Source organism: Chiroxiphia lanceolata, chromosome 18 (assembly GCF_009829145.1).
Source record: "Chiroxiphia lanceolata isolate bChiLan1 chromosome 18, bChiLan1.pri, whole genome shotgun sequence".
Lineage (NCBI taxonomy): Eukaryota > Metazoa > Chordata > Aves > Passeriformes > Pipridae > Chiroxiphia > Chiroxiphia lanceolata.
The window spans coordinates 9,929,824-9,948,377 of record NC_045654.1 but is presented as its reverse complement, the minus strand read 5'-3'; the positions used below and the strand labels follow the sequence as shown (position 1 = coordinate 9,948,377).

The 18,554-nt window shown below is 52.9% G+C and overlaps 2 protein-coding genes across 14 annotated transcripts in view; one reads left to right on the top strand and one right to left on the bottom strand.

The window, feature by feature from the left end:
• NCOR2 (nuclear receptor corepressor 2) overlaps nt 1-8,941 on the top strand; it is a 238,186-nt gene extending 229,245 nt beyond the window's left edge. For 6 of the 12 annotated variants that reach the window (XM_032705358.1, XM_032705356.1, XM_032705355.1 and 3 more), the window contains 6 exons: nt 479-625; nt 914-1,059; nt 2,260-2,313; nt 4,327-4,554; nt 6,254-6,433; nt 6,556-8,941. In XM_032705358.1, coding sequence (XP_032561249.1) covers nt 479-625; nt 914-1,059; nt 2,260-2,313; nt 4,327-4,554; nt 6,254-6,433; nt 6,556-6,731 — 931 coding nt within the window. In that variant the 3' untranslated portion in view covers nt 6,732-8,941. The remainder of the gene's footprint in view (nt 1-478; nt 626-913; nt 1,060-2,259; nt 2,314-4,326; nt 4,555-6,253; nt 6,434-6,555) is intronic. The other 6 variants (XM_032705362.1, XM_032705361.1, XM_032705359.1 and 3 more) reach the window with 3 other exon arrangements.
• RFLNA (refilin A) overlaps nt 7,987-18,554 on the bottom strand; it is a 29,155-nt gene continuing 18,587 nt past the window's right edge. The window contains exon 4 of one of the 2 annotated variants that reach the window (XM_032705363.1): nt 7,987-8,081. The gene's annotated coding sequence lies outside the window, so the exon portion shown is untranslated. Of the gene's footprint in view, nt 8,082-16,655; nt 16,682-18,554 lie in introns of those variants that run through there. The other variant, XM_032705364.1, reaches the window with a different exon arrangement.

The following is an 18,554-nucleotide window of genomic DNA, read 5'->3' as shown; positions in this document are numbered from 1 at the left end:
GTGTTGATGCTTTCTGAGCTGCCCCAGCTCCAGACCCCCTCCTGCAGCCAGCCCCTGTGTGGCCCTGACAAGGTGGATGAGGGGTGGTGGGTGCTGTCTCCACAGATATGATGAAGAGTCAAAATCCATGTCCCCAAAGGGTTAATGTCACAGCCCTCTGCCAGCCAGGGACACACCTGAGCTGTCAGGTCGCAAGACTGGTCCCTCATCCCTACTGGGCAGTTGTGTTTGGGGTGGCTCAGCTGTCCAGCTGCCGGGGGATCGGGGGATCGGGGCCATGGTTTGGCTCAGCACGGCTCTGCACGCCCAGGCTGGGCTCTCCCTCTGGCCCGTGTTAGGAGGCACCAGGAGTCCCCAGGATGTGAAAGGTTTGGCTGTTTTCCCTGCTGTAGGAAAACAGTTTTGGCCGTTTTACCTCTCTCAACCCCAAGCTGCTGCGCAGGGACAGAACCGATGGCATGTTCCCGTTGCTCCGCAGGTCCCCGGAGCAGGGCAAAGCCGCGGCCGGCGGGGCCGACAGCTGTATCGAGCCGGTGTCTCCACCAGACGGCGTGGGAGAAGCGGAACACGCCAAGAGCGCCCCTTACCCCGTCCTGTTCCGCGAGGGAGAGCCCATGGACCAGAGGTACCGCCCAGGAGCAGGCACTGGAGGCAGCTGAGGATGGGGATGCCCCCACACATGCCCTGGCTCAGGCTCTTTTCCTTGCTGACAGAAGCAGTGTCCCATCTCAGGGTGCTGCCTGCTCGTAGGGGCTTTTCAACACAGTTGGGATAGGGAGAGAGGTTGGAGATCCTGAGTATCACAGGAGTGCCCAGGCTGACTCCGAGCAGTTACACCAAGGGCAGAGGCTCTCTAGGTAGGACTTTGTGCACTGGACGTTGCAGAGGTTTCCAATGGTCTTTTGCTTTGCAGAATGGGGTCCAAGTCCCCAGGAAACAACACTCAGCCTCCAGCTTTCTTCAGCAAGCTGACTGAGAGCAACTCTGCCATGGTGAAGTCCAAGAAACAGGAAATCATCAAGAAGCTCAGCACGACCAACAAAAACGAGACAGAGTACAGTAAGGACCAGTGGGGAGAACAAATGGAGGGCACTGGTGGGGAAAAACCTCAAGGACACAGGAAGCAAAGAAAATTTGGGAATGGGTGCTGCTGTGTTAAGGGCTGGGAGTTCCCAGCCTGCTCCATCTGCACTTAAGAGTTGGACTCCAGGGAGGCACTGGGGTCTTCCCACCCTGTGTTTTCATGCTCTGGGGCTGTCAATCCCATCCACACCAGATAAACTAAGTAGGAAGGAAATAATGAGCTGAGCATGGAGGAGACTTAAAGAGACTTAATTGATATTTTAATGAATGGCCAGCCAAGCTGAATCCTTCCTCCTTGGGATGCATCTCCCCCCAACATTACTTTAAGCCCTACATCAATATTGGTGCAGCTCTGTAAAACTAACCAGGCTGGCTTAGATTAGAAATTCGGCCCATTCATTCATTAACCGCTAATAGAGTAGATAGGATCATAATTTAATTTAGCCCAGCATTATACAGTCAATACTAATTCAATTTGAATCCATCTTACAACAGCTGCATCGGATAAGAGGGACCGAGCTGTCTCGTCTCCTGGATGATGTTACCATGAGCCAGCAGTATTGTTTTGCCCCTTTGGGGACATGTGGCTGAGCCCTGTGACCTTCCACACTTTTCCTTATCAAGGGAAAATATATAGAAATAGGATACACCTCTTATTTGATGAGAATTTCCGTTATTCTAAGGAAAATGATATCCAAGTCAAACAGCTCAGCTAAGAGGGAAAATATTGATTTAACATTTCTTCTCCTCCTCCTCGCCCTCCCCTCTGCCCAGACCTGCTCCCTGGATAGGGGGCGTTCAGCCTTTGGAAATCCCATAGGCAGGAGAGAGAGTTTGGCTTCACAGAGTTTGTAATCCCAAGGGCAGGAGGGAGAAAAGGAGGGAGGCCAGCACTGAGCACAAAGACATTGCCCTGGCTTTCTGGGCTCTGCTTTTCTGCTCTTTCCACCTGACAAAGGTACCCGCTGTGGATCTCCCAGAGGTACTGGGAGTTGTTCCTGGTCCCAGCCAGCACCCACAGACCCACCCCAGTGCCTGGGGGAGGTGGGCTGCTGTCAGGCTAGGTGCTGTGACAGGAACATGGGAATCTTGTCATGGGTGGCACAGCAGGTCCTCCCTGCCACCAGCCTGCACATGCTGCTCTCCATACTGAAGAGCTTCTTTGTTTTTCTCCAGATGTTGGGCAGCCTGGGACAGAGATTTTCAACATGCCAGCGATTACAGGAGCAGGTAAATCCCCCACATACCCATACCTCATTCCCCACAGGGCTTACAGGCATGGAGAGCAGGAGGTTTGGTAGATTTAAGCATCTCTTTTTCTCCTTGCCCCATAAGACCAAGTGTAACAGTTGCTGGGAGGCAGAAACCTCAGGACACACCATAACTCTACTGTTGGGTTGAAAACAGGGCAGTGTAATTCCTCAGAAAACCTGGCAGAATTTGAGGAGAGATTAAAAGTCAAGCCATCTGATGCCAACAGAGGGTTAAACCATATCAAGGTGGACCTCACAGCAGTCGAGAGCACCTTGCTCTCGGTGGGACCTTCTGGTCAGCCAAGGGTGGGTGGGAGGGCAGCAGCGAAGGGGAACATGAGGGTGGGGAGCAGGGTCTGTGCTCTGCAGGATGGGCACGAGGCAGGAACCAGTTGCAAAAGCAAACTGGGATGAGAGCAGCACCCTGTGCTGGGCAAACTGGCAATGGCTGAGGACCAAAAGGGGACATGGCTGGGACTTGGAGGGGGGCTCAGGAACATGACCAGCCCAAGGGGTAATGACAGTGGGAATGCTGTTGTGCTGTTACTGCCTGCAACATGTCCAGGTGGGCTCTCAAATGAATTACATGAATCCCCATTGAGGAATACTAATTGGTACTTAACTCATTAAGGATTAATGCTCTTCTACAGCAGGAATGCCTTCGGGATGTTAGTTTTAAGTAGGAGTAAGCAGCCTTCCCACAGCCAAGGGCAGGAGGTGCTGTGGGCAGGGGCTTGGTGAAGCAGGAGGGTCAGTGGTGTAAGACCGCTCACCAGTGGGAATGTGTTTGGGAGAAGGAGCCGGCTGACATCATCTGCTGGGATGAGCAGGTACAGCCAGGTGGGACCTGAGGGTCCCTGGCAGCCAAAATTTGGGGGTCAGTTCTAGCCAGAGGGGACCAGGAGAGACCCTGCCCATGTACAGAGAGACAAATGTCCAAACCAGGTTTACAGGAACCTGGGATCCGTCCCTTTCTGAGCAGAAGGACGGCAATCCCAAAAGGAACACCTCAGGACGGGGCGAACTGGGGTGCCTGGCAGTTTCATGTCTGTATTTTGCCCTTGCTTGTTCCCTGTAACCGCCACCCCGGGAATGATGGTGGCGTGGCTGAGCCTCGGTCCCTGTGCGGTGCTGCTCCATAACTGCATGGCTTGAGACTCACACCCACGCGGACACACCACTGCGCCTCTGCATCCTGTCCCGTAGCCGCGGCTCAGCCCGGGGGCCTCTGGCCCACGTGGGCACCCGGCCTGGAGGGGGAAGGGAGGGCTGGGGCAGTGGGCAGGGGGCTTGCAAAGAGCGCGAGGAGGGACAAAAGGGCGCTCCCCTCTCCCCACATCACCCGGCCCCACACAGGCAGCTCCATGGGCTGCGTGCTCTCCTCCGGGAGCTGCCTGCATTTGCCACCTCTGATGCCAGGGCCAAATCCAGGCCCTTCTTTCTGATCAAGTGTTTTTATGGGGTACTCACCCTTCTTCTCCATGACTTCCTTTATGGGAAACTGTCCCAGCCTCCATATTCTTGGTGCACCGACTTTTGCTGTGTGTGCATATGGATCCCACATCCAGGTGACACTCTTCCTGTCCCCATGCCTCCCATGTTGGGAGCGCAGCCCCTGTTTCTTGCAGCTGCTCCCTGGGGATCAGCAACAAACCCTTACTCCCCCATTCTCCCAGCTCCTGGCCCCAGGGAACCCTCCCAAAACCCATATATCCCAGAGTGAGTCCCATCCGTCCCACTGCCAGCCCCTGCTGAGCCCCGGGGCGGGATGGAGCGGGAGGAGGAGGAGGAGGAGGAGGACGGGTGCATCGCAGCGCTTTAAAGAACAAGATGACAAAGTTTGTTGCTTTGCGAGAATGTGCTGACTGTTTGTTTCTTCCCTTCTCCCTTGTCTCCTTTCTCCCCCTTTCCCCATCCCCCCCATCTTTCTTCTCATTTGGCTCCCCCCCATCTCCCGTCCCCTCTCTCCTCCCTCTCCCGTATCTCCCAGGGCTAATCAGTTGTAGGAGCCAGTCGGTCCAAGAGAATTCCAGTACCAACATGGGGTTGGAGGCAATAATTAGGAAAGCCCTAATGGGTAAATATGACGAGCAGTGGGAAGAGCGCTCACCTCTCAGTGCCAATGCTTTTAACTCTCTGAATGCCAGTGCAAGCCTGCCCGCTGCTATGCCCATAACTCCTGCTGATGGACGAAACGAGGACGTGCGCTCCTTGCCAGGTCTGCAGCCCTCTCCACCTTCGCTCTCTCTGTGTTATTAATTCTCAGCCTTTATATTTCCCCTTTGACGGGTGGATTTATTCCTCCCCTTCCCCATTTTTTGTTCATTTTGGTTTTCTTTTCTCCCCACCCTCCCCCAGCTTTGAGCTTTGTGAATCTGCTGATTAATCCTGGTCTTGTTTGATGTTAATTTAATAGTCTCCGAAGGTGCTGTTGCTTTCTCTAAACCACTGACTTGCTCCTTTCCCCGTTTGTTGGTTTTTAATATCTCCTTTTCCTATATTTTTTTTTACACAATGGAAAGGTTTATGGGGGCAAAAGCCCGCACCCAAAAATCAGAGCCATAAACCTTAATAGCCACCCCCAACTATTTGTAAACCCTGGGTGGGACCCACTGCTCCCAAAATAGAGGAAGGAGCTGAGAAGGACCAGAGTTGGGGACACAGGGCAGGGTGGCATTTCTCTCCCCACCCTGGGCTTTGGGGTGTCAGGGCAGAATCCAGCCTGGCACGGGGGGTTTGGTGGGATCTGGGAGCACCTGGAGCAGGAGGGAGATTTTTAGGGGGGCTAAAAGTGATAGATGGGAGATGAGATGATAAAGAGAGCGGGGTTGGGAGTGAGCTGTCCTGTGGGCCCTGGCAGGGGGCTTGCAAAGCCCACTGGGCCCCATGGTGGGGTCTGCTCAGCTTCAGGGGGATTTGAGCAGAGCTGGGAGGGTTGTTGAGCAGATCCTCAGTTAAGGAAGAGAGGGAGGAGGGGGGTCAGGGATGGATTCAGCTGATCCGAGGGAGTATTTGTCCCCTGCACACTTCCTAAGGGTAGAGTGCCTCATGCAAGGCCCTTGTACAGAGCACGGCACCAGTGCTAGGGATCACCCTCAGCAATCCAGGCACAGAGTCCCCAACTCAGGAGCAGTGTCCTGGGCACACATGTGCACCTTCCTCCAGGTCAGCTCACACCAGGCGCTCTAAAGCTTGTTGCAGAAAAGCTTTTCTGGCTCCTGCATGAAACCAGCAGCTTATTCCAGCCATGTTTCCCCATGCCCAGCAGAGGCTGCCTGGCCAGGCGAGGTGGGATGCAGAGCCCATCTATCCCTCCCCTTTGGGGAGCTCCCCCTGGTTTATCCAGGCTCTGCCCTGGCAGAGGCACATTTGGCTTTAAACCTTTTAAAAGCTGGCTAAACAGCCCCAGGGATTGTGCTGTAAGGACGGATCAAAGACCATCCTAGCCATGTAGACCATGGGAATGAAGAATGTGTCTGGGGCTCCAGCACCCATGTAGCTCCTGGAGGGTCCCTGCCAACTGCCTGTGGACATGGAGCAGCACATGGAGCTCCATCCTATGACTCATTTTTGTGGGCTGAGCCATGAGCTGGCTCAGGAGCAGACCCTGCAGAGAAATAGCTTGGCCAAAGCCACGTGGCTGCTCCTGCCCCACGTCCCTCCACAGGACAGTTGGTGGCATCAACCCACAGGGCAGAGCAGCCCAGGAGGGGAGGGAGACCTCCTCTGTCTGCTGTGCCTGCCTGCTCTATTGCCCTTCCCCCATGGTGCCATCGGCCCGGGGTGAGCTTTTCTCCTGCCACAAGCCATTTTTGCAAGCTCCTAAAAAGGGAAGCGCTGGGAACCTGCACCCCCTCCCTGACCCCCTGAATCCTGTCACGATGAGCTGGGTGACGAGCGGGTGCTTTTCTTCGCAGGAGGAGGGGGGAAGCCAAAGATCGCTGCCAGGCCCAACAGCCGCAAGGCCAAGTCCCCGGCGCCGGGTCTGTCCTCGGGCGAGCGGCCGCCCTCGGTCTCCTCGGTGCACTCGGAGGGGGACTGCAACCGCAGGACACCCCTCACCAACCGCGTCTGGGAGGACAGGCCGTCGTCCGCAGGTAGGGCTCAGGGGATGGGTCCCCAGAGAGGCCATGCCACCCTCGCAGGGGTAGAGGGGGCCTGCAGGGGGATGCAGGAACAACCACCCCCACCACTGACTCTGCTTCCTCCTCTCGTGCAGGTTCGACGCCGTTCCCCTACAACCCGCTCACCATGCGGCTCCCCAGCGGGGTGGTGACGGCAGCCCCCGCCGCCCCACTGCCGCAGGGGACCCCCAGCAGCCAGCACCATGCCTGGGACGAGGAGCCCAAGCCCCTGCTCTGCTCCCAGTACGAAACCCTTTCGGACAGTGAATGAGAGGAGCCAGGGGCAGGGAGACGGCGACCAAACCCAGGGTGTGGGGAGCAAGCGGGACGCCCCGGGCGAGTGCCCACCGCCCCGGCCCCGCCGGCTCTCACGAGCGAAGATGTAGGAGCAGAGCTATTTCGTTTTTCCCTTTTCCTTTATTTTTTCCCTTCCTCCCCAACCAGCCAATTTGGGGGGAGGGGGTATTTTTTTTTCATTATTATTATTATTATTTTGTTTGTTTGTTTGTTTGGGTTATTTTTTTTCTTTCTCAACATCTGGGAATTTCTGCATCCTCTTTGGTCCGATAAAGAAAAGAAAAGAAAAAAGCCTTAACGAGACAAAACCCAAGGAACCCATCTTCGATCTTGGCAGCCGTGCTGGGCGGTGACCCCCACGCTCGAGAGGGACTGTGAGCTGCCACGTGCCCGTCCCGGGGCCGCGCGCACTCGGACGCTCTGCTGGCGCTTTCCCGCGGAGTCAGGCGAGGGGCTGTGGCATTGCTCCCAAGGAGTCGAGCGAGGGGCCGCGGGATGCTCCTGCGGAGTTGTGCGACGGGCTGTGGGATGCTCCCCCACATCCCGGCCATGGGGATGTGCCACAGAAATGCAAAACCTGGAGCGGGTTTTAAAGAAAAGAAAAACGGTTTAAGAAGCGAAACGGGACGGAACACCCTGGGTTGGTTCCCCAGCTGATCTGAGGGCTGGTGGCCTGTCATTCCCGTGTCACAAGACGTATCAGCCCCGCAGCGACACACTTTGAATGTGGCTGGGATGAGCGGGCAGGGGAGGGAGTGAAGAGCTGTTTCTTAAAAAAAACCCACAAAAAATCCTGGTCCCTTCGGTGGAAGCGATCCCGGGTAACTCGGAGCGGGCAGGGACGTCCCAGGGCTGGCTCATGTGCTGCCCACCGAGGGGCTCGGTTGCTTTAAGTGCATTGTTTTCTGAATGGTGAGAAAAGGCAATTGTAAATTGTATTGGTCTACAGGGTATATTTTTGATACCTTCAGTGAATTATGTCAATATTTTACGCAAGGAAGGACTTAAACAAAACACAGTATTACATGCTGTAAAAGAGGTTCTGTTCTTACATGCAGGCTTTGATGCGTTTGTCCATTGTATGGAAGGGTTTAAAAAAAAAAAAAAGGTAACAATGATCCATCAAAGTTATCTGGAAGTCAGGAGAATGTATGTACTTAGTTTAAAAAAAAAAAAAACCAAACAAAATCTTGCCATGGTTGCAGGGCCCCCCGTTACACACACCTTTGCTGGTTGTAGACGTTGATTCTCCAGAGCCCTCCGAGCTGGCCGGGGCAGGGGCAGAGCGGGCATGAGACCGGCGTGGCAGGGAGTTCACAGGAAACTTTAAAAAAAAAAAAAAAAAAGACAAAAAGGAAAAAAAAAGGAAAAAAAAGTTTTTATTGTATTTTTGTGATACACACGAATGCTCTACTTTACATTATTTTTTTCATTCCATGATGTTGGCTCATATCTGCAGTTACATGGTTAAAGAACAAAATACTAGACTTTTTTTTCATTCACTTCTGCTTTCTCGCTCTGGGGGGGGGGGAAACAAATGGCAAAAAAAAAAAAAAAAGAAATAAAATGTATTAAATGCTTTGCATTCTATGCGCTAGAGGAGCCCCAGCCCAGCCCAGCCCGTCTGGGTGGGCAGCAGCCCCCACGTCCCACGCGTGGGCCCAGCGGCACAGCCGGAGCCGTCACCTTCCCCACGGATCTTTCTTTTCCCCCTGCAACGTTCCCAGGTTGATTCTGATTTCAAAGCAAGAGAATGATGGTGTTTGTTGTTTGTTTTGGGGTTGGTTTTTTTTTGTTGTTGTTGTTGTTGTTGTTGGGGGTTTTTTTTGGTTTTTTTTTTTACAATGTACAGGTTTTTAATGTTCATCAATGTTTGTGTCTTTTCTGTTGTGCTTTTTTTTTTTTTTTTTTTAAGAAAAAAAAATCCGAGACAATGCACAAGCGATGTGGAAGTCTTTCCGTTCCCAGGTTATTGCTGCTGGTGTCTCCGTGGCTCTGAGCTGTACAAACTCACAGAGCTCATGTCTGGGCATAACGCTATTAAAATGTTGCAGATTTTGCTGGGAAAAAAAAGAATTATCCAAATCCAACCCATCTTCAAAGCTGCCTCCTTAACTGATTCGGAAAAAATAGAGAAAAAAAACCCAACCACAATGAAGAATAAAGTTCCCACTTGGCACAGTAGCAATACTGTGTGCTGCTTGGTGTCTCCAGATGTCCAGGAAGGTGCCAGGTGCCGGTGGAAGGTGGCTGCGGAGCTGACGATGCCAGGTGCCTGTGGATAGCAGCTGCAGGGCTGGGTGCTGGTGGAAGGTGGCTGCAGAGCTGGCAGCTCCACCAAGTGGCATTGCAGACCCTGCCAGCATCCCAGCAAGGGCTGAGACATGGCAAGAAGGCGAGAGAAGGGGGATGGAGCTGCTGCTTTTGGGGCAGAGGTACTGAGCCACGGCTTTGCCATGGCTGGTCTCACCAGTGGTGCTGCAGCATGCTGGGGATGGAGGTGCTGGGGTCACATTTGGGTCCCTCACCCTGTGGGCACCCCGTGCCAACCCTGCAGCCAGGTGTCGTGGCATCAGGAAGCGCCACAGGCTCCAGCCAGGAGCTGCAGAGCCACCTTTTCACCACCCCAGCTGGAGCAGGATTGGGTTGCCCTCCCTGTTAGTCCCAGGCAGCATTCAGCACGGCTTGCACCTGAAGCCATGGGATGGAGAGTTTAAGAGCCAGTCCCACTTGTCAGTGCCAACCTCATACTGGTGTATCTCTTTGTCTCTACACTGTGTTTTCCCTGTGTGCAAGGTGAGGGGCCAGGGCTGGCCAGGAACCCCAAAGCCCCAAAGCACAGCGATGCCAAGGGTGTGCTGTGAGTGTGGCGGAGAAGTTTTCAGGTATTTGTGGGGTTGTTTCAGCCCTTTTAGGGTTTTTGGCTCAGTGCTGCTGGATGGATGGTTGGGCAGATGTACCCACCAGCTTCTGAGCTGGGCAGTGTTTGCAGGAGGGGACCGTGTGACAGAGCTGGGAGGACATGGAGGTGCTGGGGAGGCACCAATGACCACCCCCCCAGCTGCTGTGGTGCTCCAGCAGCCTCACACCCCTGCTCCATGGGGTCCTTTGGGATCTTTTGTGGAGCAGGGAGCAGGACACTTGGCTAATGTTCCTAGCTCTGTGTAGGACCTCAGTCCCCAGCTGTGCTGCATGTCCCCATCATGCCAGGACAGCCTACCCTGGACTGGGAGCCAGCGTAGGGGAGCAGGCCAGGGGTGCATGAGACTGGGAGAGAGAGACACGTGCGGGATTTGCTCCGATGGGAACCTACACTTGGGGAGTCCCCCTTGCTGGGAGCCACAGCACTGCTTGGTTTTGCCACTTTCTGTCTTACTGCGTCTCCATGGTCAGGTCTCCCCGTGCATATCCCGTCCCACATGGACCCTCCTGCAGCCGCCTGTCCCCTGGAACATCCCTGCAGCAGCAGGGACAGGGATAGGGGAACACTGCGGGGGGAACATGGGGCAGCAACAGCTCCTCTTGGGATCTCTGAGCCACCTTCCTGGGGTGCTGGAGTGGGGAGCATCCTCCCAGTGTGAGTTGATTAATTTGGGTCAAATCAATGTGGGCAGGAGGCTCACAGCTGCTTGGTGGGGATCCCCCCAGACCCAGGGGGCTGCAGCGGGATGCCCCCCATTTCCCTGCTCTGATGTGGGCTGGAGGAGCGTGGTTTTGGGAAAGGGGAAGCTGCTGCTCCTGCAGGTTGTGGTGCTTCCCCCTCTGGCCGTCATTCTCCCCACTGAGGCATCCTCAAGCACCCCAAAACCTTGTGGCACGGTCCGATGGCACCTCCTTGTGCTGCCGGCTGTGGAAAATCACGTTAGACTATTAAAAAAAACCCTAAGTTTAAACTTAATGTTCACCAACTTTGTAACTTGTACAAACAGGCAAACAAATTATTGGACAATTTATCGCTTGAACTGTACCGGGGGGAAATATCTCTATTTGTATCCAGCCTGTGCACAGCTGGTGTGGAGGAAGTTGTATGACAGCCGGGGCTGTACAGAGACCACCAGGTGTAAATAATTCCACAGCTTGCTCCAGAGGGGAGGGGGTTCTTCTGCTAAAGGTGACGGGTTTGTTCACTGTTACTTGCTCGGCGTGCCCACCAGCGAGCGCTGGGGGGGCAGTGGGTGACCACTGCCATACTGGTTAAATAATAAAAAAGCAAACAAACCAACCCAATCCAAAAAGCTTATTTGGGAGCAGAATGCAGCGTGCTCCTGCCTGTGGGTGTGTGTGAGCCTGGGAAGGGTGAGCCACTCCTGGGGCAGCCAAATCGGGAGCGGGGTGGCTGATGGTGAGGGGCTGGGGGTGGACTGGGGACCCCTGCGCTGCAGGTACAGTGGGCAAAGGGGACAAAGGGATGGTGCTTTTCTGTGTGCCCCAAGGGCACAGTGAGCACCCTAAGACCTACATGGCATTGCCCCAGGGCTGTAGGAAGTTACTGGGGAGGCTGATGGCCCCTACCCAATTAAGAAGTGAAACAGAAGCCCTGGTATCTATTTGTGGTTCTAAATTGCTTTACCTCTGACACCTGTCCCATGGGGTGTGGTTGACTTTGGCCAGGAGTCTTCAAGTCCTCCTCCCACAGCTGCAGGGCTGATGCCACAGGCTGGGGAGCTTTTCCTGCTGCCGGGACTGATGAGTGGAGAGCATAGTGAGCTGAAGGGAATGGCTGTGCACAAGGATTAAGTGGATGACTACCTGGAATTTAATCTATGGAAGGGCTGTTAGTTCGTTTGGGACCTTCTGCGGCCTTTCCTAGGGCTTAGAAATCGATTTTATACAAATGACACTTTCCTGAGGACAGCAATGAGCATTTCAGGCAGGGTGCACCTCTTCCTTCTGCCAGCTCAGCCTTCCAGGTGATCACCCCGATCCACGTGGCTGCAGTCCTGGAGGAAGGCTGCCAGTGCTGCCTGACCAGTTTGTTTGCCCGGGAGATATCCAAAAGGTTCCTCTGGATCCCCAGACACCATCTGAAATCCCTCCAGGTATGTACCCAAACTGACCAAACCTGCCTCCTCTGGTCTCTGTCTGCTCTTCCAGCAACCAGCTCCCATGGCAATAATGCACTAAGCAGATGCTGCTGGCTCTTACAGATTAGCCTAAAGATCTCTGAGACCAGTGATAGTGTTGAAAACCTTCTTGCAAAGGTATTCTAATTGCTCTGAAGGCGATTAGAATAAGTTAATAACTAGTACAAACAGGAGCCAGGCTGTTCAGCCTCTCACATCAGGGTTTAAACACTGACAGGGGCTGACAGCAGTCACCCTGGTCAATAATTCACACTGATGTTGAAGAAGCAGAAGGTGGTAAAACTTTAAGTTCAAGGCCAACGCTTAGAATTTAATGATAGAAAACTTTAGGTCTACTTGAAAAGCTTTTACATAAAGAGATGAAAATGAAATGGGACAAAAGCAGATGGCTTTGAAAACCAGCAATAAAAAGATGTCAGCAATCCAGATTCACTCGTATTTTGGGTGGCAGATGGGTTTTTGAGGGGAAAGGGAAGATAAAAGATGTTCCTTGATGTCTTTGCCCTGGACAGAGACTGTGAGAAAGCACAGGAGCATTGTGACCTTCTCCTGGTGATGAACTGGTGTTTACTCAGGATTATAGGGAATTTCTTTTCTTTTGGAAAGAATTAAAACAAGAGGAAGAATTTTTTAGCTAGGTTAGGCTGAGCTGAGTTACAAGAGCAGGGAGGAAAGGGCATGAGAGGGAGATTGTCATTCCTGCATGTGCCAGGACACTGCACTGGGCATCAGCACCCTCCCCACAGGCTGCGGGTGATGGGGAGGGGAGTGGGATGGGGTACCCAGTGGTGAGCAGGGCAAGGCTTTTTTTAAAAGAGGGTACAAATTACACCAGAATACCAACCCCCTGTGCTGGTAGCACCCAGCCCTGTGCCCTCCCCATGAAGGCATCCCACAGTCCCCCCACACCAGCCCCAGCAGAGCAGGGGCTCTGCAGCTGAGCAGGTCAGCCGTGCCTTTAGCCAGGAGAGCTGGTAACCGTTCCTGGGCTCTGTATGGCAGGAAGCATTTTATACTCTCCTGACAATTGCAATCCAAATAGTCATTCATCAGTTCTTGCGATTTGCCGTGAAATTATATATGCTCTGTGATAATGATGCAGGGGCCTAAAATGCTGATCTTGGCAGGAGATGAGACAGGGTAGGTTGGTGAGTAACTTAGAAGGAAAATAGTGGCTTTTGGTGGGATGCCTGGCTCTTATCAGCTTTAGAACCCTGAAGGGCAGAGGTAGGGGTGTCCAGGCTGGCTGAACTCTGCCTGGCTTCTGTGCCCATCTGGGAAGAGTTGGGCTCCTAAGAAACTTGAGAATGATTGTCACTGTGTGTGCGTGTGTGCATAACAGCTGAATTAATTGCCAGGTTTATTTATCCTCTCATTTTTTGGCATCCTGTAATTACCAAAATGAGTATTTGTCAGGACTGCAGGCAGCAGAATGGTAATAAATCACTGGCCACAGACAGGAGGTTGGAGCAGTTGTGCCTGTAGTGAGCTGAGATTGGTTTCAGCTTTACTGAAGGGCAAGTGCTTGGGGGGGGGGGCTGGTAGGCTGGAGCAGAAATAAACAAAAACCAACAAACAAACCAACCATCTTTGCAGAAATGCTCCTGAAATGAAATCTATGGATTCTCCATAGAGTTCTCCAGCTGTGGAGAAATCTCCTAACAGGGATACAGGTGGGCTTGGGGAGGTGAAGGCTCAGCAGGTCCCCGCACATGGGACATTGCCAGGCCCTGCAGGGCTGCAGGTCCCTTCCCACAATGGCACCAGGGTGACCAAAGTCACCCCTGTGAAACACACAGTGGGGAAGGTGTCTGTCTTTGTGCCCTGAACTGAAGATCTGCAGAAACAGGGTTGAAAGGTAAAATCCTTGTGCTGCAAACACACCACTTTCTGAGTCCTGCTTTGCAGAGTGGGAGGGTGACTGGATCTCACCAGAGGCATCACATTCATCTCAGCTGCAGTCGCAGCTCACTGACAGGTGAGGCTTTCCTCTTGTTGGCCCTTGTAAAAGGAGAACAGGCAGAAAGGACTGCCCATGGTGCTTGGGAGGCTGGCCCAGAGATCAGTTTTTGCCACCTACATCTTGGAGAGCACATCAGTCACACATTGTTCCGAGTCTGTGGTTTTGAAGAAGTTGGTGTGTTTCCCTTCTTTGGAAATAATCTGACTGTCCCTCAGTAAGTGCATGGAACCTGACGAAGCACAGGGTGTTGCAGGGGTGGTAAGCTCCATCTGGAGAGCTCTCTGCTTTGAAGTCGGATGCTGTTTTAAACTCTGCAGGGTACTTTTGCTTAGAAAAAGCAGCAGTTGTCAGTAAAGATTGATCTTGGTCCAGAAATTTTTGCTGCCCTCTGACTTCTTTTCATATTTATTAGTCATTTGCAATCTCTTTGATGACTAGATGCATGTTCAGCTTGGAGAAAACTCTGTTGGAGTATTTGCTGAAGCAGTGTCAGGGGATAGGAGACACTGACCATACTCGCTGTGAGGCCCAACCATGCTAATGATGGTGCAGGTGCATTTAGATTAGTCATTATTAATTGCCACAGCAGCCCCTGTGTTCCCAAGCAGAGGCTGAGGAAACCCATGGAGTCAGCAGAAACCCTGAGGAGGTTGGTCTGAGGTCTCACCCATGGGTGTGCAGCCCTGGTCAAGCTAGCCAAGATCAATTGTTCCACAGGCTGTAGGTCAGTAACTGTGGAAAATGCTGTGCCTGTGGGAGTGGAGCAGTGCCAGGGGCTGCTGGGGGCTTCTTTCCTGCCTCTGGTGGCAGAGGGGGAAGGTTTCATGAAGAGCAAAAAGCAGAGCAACACCATCCCGGAGGTTGCTGTTGAAGACACTCTATCTTCATTCAACACGTTCCTCAAACCACTGAGTGCAACTGTCAGCAGGTGCAGTGTGATGGGCCCCAAATCAGCTCCACTGAGAAAGGGACTCTGAAGAGGTTTAGACTACAATGACTCTGGTGTTTGTTTGCAAAAGTCCAGCCTTTAGCTGTGAAATCCTGATCCAGCTCTGCCCAAGATCCAGGAGTATTTTCTGCTGCTGTTTCATCCTGAACCCTTTCCAGAAAGCAAAGCAGCTGCCAGAGGTCAGACACAGGGAGCCTGGTCGGTGCATGCGTGAAGATGGGTGCCAGGTCTGGATCTGCATTCCAATTGGACCAAAGCAGAGCTTTTCCCCATGGGGATGTTAATCCTGGGCCTTGGCTTAGAGCCATCTCCAGCTTTCATGTTTTTGGAACTGAAAAAGAGCACCATTCTGTTCAAAGGAAGAAAAAGTCCTTATACCCCAATGAGAAGTCACAACTGGCTCCTTAGTGCTGAAACCCATCTAATTCCACCCTGCTGGACCCATTTTTAAGCTACAAGTCCCCATGGGCAGCCAGGACGTCCTGTTCCCCTTCAGGCCAGCAAGAACTCCTGAGTTGGAGCTGCCTCCTCTGTCCACTGGTGAAGGAGAAATCAAACAGCAGAGGTTGGAAACCAAATAGCAGAGGTTGCTCTTGGGTCTCTTTGGGGGGGGAGGGCAGCCTTTTTATTAGGTCCAGATGTTGCTTTCTGCCCCGGGCCATGCTGGGAAGTAAAGCAAAGTGTGTTAATGTTGGCTGGAAGAGCCTCTTTGGAAACAGGCTCAAAGGAAGCAGGTTTCTCCTGTGCCCGTTTCCTGGGGGAACAGGGGAGATGGGCCAGCACAGGAGGCACAGGCATGGGGTCACCCTGCTGCTGAGCGGTCTCTTCCCTTCCCTCTCTAAAATCTCCCAGCAGTGAGTATGGCTTCAGCCACCCACCCACTTTTCCAGGGCTCTTGGGTACCTGCTGTCCCCTGGTGAAAGGCTGCTGCCCTTGAGCTCATGGCACCCACAGGGAGAGTTGTCCCTATTGCTGAGCTGACAGATCCCTTCTAGAACAATTCCCTATTGGGTTTTGTATTAGGATGTGGAGATGGAGGACTCTGTGTGAGGGGCAAGGCTGCACTCCAGATGTTATTTTTCACCATTAGGCAGTGTTTAAACATACTATGATTTCTTCCCCCCCCTTTCTGAGTGCATAGAGGAGAGACCCTTGGAGGAGTGAAGTGAGTGGCAGAGGGAGTGCAAATGAAACTTTTCCAGAAAGTGCTGAGCTGGGCACTTTGCAGCTGGCTCTGCTGGGCTGTGGCACCACGGCCACTTAATGGAGCTGGGCTCCAACAGGTCCCCAACAGCCAGTGCCAAGCCTGGAGGCCTTCAGAACATGTGGCTCGTTAACAGTGTGCTTCAGCTATGGCTGGGGCTCACACAGAGAGCTGGTGCTGCCAAAACACTTACAAGTCCCAGAGGACTCAGGAAGGGCCCAAGCTGCAAAGTTCAAGGGCAGATCTGGAGGCAGAGCTGAGCTGTGCTCAGCAAAGCACCCTGAGCCTCAAGGGTTACTCTGCCACTCCCTGATCCACTCCATCTTCACTTCACTTGAGAAACAGGCTCAGACTAGAGCTGGAAGGATGCTCAACTCCTCTCCCAGATACTAGTCAGGAATATGCGTGGTTCTGGGTACTCTCTCCCCTGGTTCAATCTATATCCCAGAGTAAAACCTGTGCTCAACCAGCCAAGGACGCTCCCAGAGGTCTGAGATGTTGCCATCCCAAAATGCCCACTAGAAGCTGGGTCTGCAGTTAAAACCCCAGCTCTGCCCCTTCAAGGCCATCCTACTTGGCCACAAGGGGTCCATAACACGATGTACATCATCACCTCAGCAGCCCCCAGCACTGGGGACACCCGTCCTTGAAGCTGTCGGGCGGCCCAGCTCTTCAGCAGCAAAAATGAATATCCTGGAAGTGCAGGCGCTAAAAAAAAAAATCCCTGTCAGAAGCACAGCAAAAAAACCATCTGTGAGTGGAAGAGGTCAAAGAAGAACACAAAGGCTTTTATTTCCTGGAGGCATTTGTCAGCAAGACAAATGTGGGGTTTTTTTTAAATTTGCTGCCATTTCCTAGTTGGCCGCCCACGCAAGCACCAAATGGACTTTCGCTCGCACAGAGCGGGGTGTTGGCCTGTGTCCTTTGTAATCCAATGCTCAGGACTCAGCTGAGGAGTCGGCTGGATCACTGTTTGTTATCAGTAAGTGGGGCATATTCAAAGGGAATGGGCAGATTTCAACACTACATCTATAACTAGTTTATTGCTGGTGTGTTCCTCTCTTGCCCTTATAATTTATGTTGAGAATGATAAATGAGGGATTGATGATTCTGGCTGGTTCATGAATAATCGGGTTATTTCACTGCAAAGCCCCAGGGGAAGGTAATGTTTCTCCAATCCTCCATCAAAGAGAATGCAGTTTGCACGCGCGTGTGTGTCTGTTGCTCATTCCTCTGCTGCTTTCTGTGTTTTTTGGCGTGGTTTTGCACCCTCCCTCTGCAAGTGTGCATATGCCCACGCATTCCCACAGCACATCCCAGTGCCAAAATGTTTCCCAGTCTATGCAGTGCCTCGGCATCATGAATAGCAGCCAGGCACGAGGTGTTGGCTCTGCAGAGCAGGAGGGGTGGGTGTCTCAGTGGCCTGTGATGGGAGGCTGCAGGGCCACAGTGCAGCTCCAGGGAGGTACATGGAGGGTCCTGACCACAGCAGTCAACTTGGAAGAAGCCCTGATCCCATTTGTATTTCAAGGAGCTGCAAATAGCCGCTGGCCTCAGGATTTGCTTGGGAGACAGGAAGAACCTTGGGGAGATGATTTGGATGTTTATGTATATAGAAATGTCTAATCACCAGTCTCAGAACAGGCTCAGGAAGGGAATCTGGTGGTGGTTAGCCAGAGAGGAGGATATTTTTATGCTAGAAATGTGCTGTCCGCCTGTTTGTAGGGTAGGAAGGATATGATGAGAATCAAAGGCTTGGCAGGATGAGCATTTTCATCCTCGTAGATGTGAACTCCCCATCTGTCTTGAACTCCAAGGCGTGGAACTGTTTAAATCCAATATCATTATTAGAAGCAGAAAATAGAGCTCATAAAACTCCCTCCTTACGCCCCAAAAAAGCAATTCCAGGACCCTTTATCCTACTCGAGAACAAGCCATTCCTGCTGGGAGCATGGCTGGGCACATTGCCAGGGGAAGGAGACTTGGTGCTTTGGCAGAAGCTGCACAGGCCTGTGGCAGGTCCTTGCTCCTCTCCAGTGTCACCAGACCAGGGGATTTAGAAACAGGCAGGCGAGCTGGGCATGGATAATGTAGTGGTAAACCTGCATGGCCAAGCCCCATTCCATGGGCCATGGGGTAACTGCAGGGGCTGAACCTGTGGTGGGAATCACTCCCCCAAGGAATGGGATTGAAACCAGCACTAGACCCACATCTTACCACAGCTGGGCAGACACTGATGAGGGTAGCTGGGAGTGCCAGCCTGGGAAGTCCCCACCACCAGACCAAGCATCCAGAGGCCCCATGCAGCCACCCTGGGGGCTTGACTGCTGAAGCCAAGATGCCCCCTGAGGCACTGAACCTGCGCCATGGGACACGAGGAGGTCACAGAGCTGCATCCAGAGCATGCCAGGTGGGTTCAGTCATGCTGGGATAGCTGCTGGGGGAGGCAGTTGTGGAGCCACAGGGGCAGCTGCCCAGGGGACAGAGGTCTATCTGCTGTGACAGTCTCCCATCCCGTATCTGCTCCCCACAGAAATGGATTAAGTGACAGTTCAGCGTCCTGTGCCAGAGGAGACAGTTTGAGTAGATGGCCATGC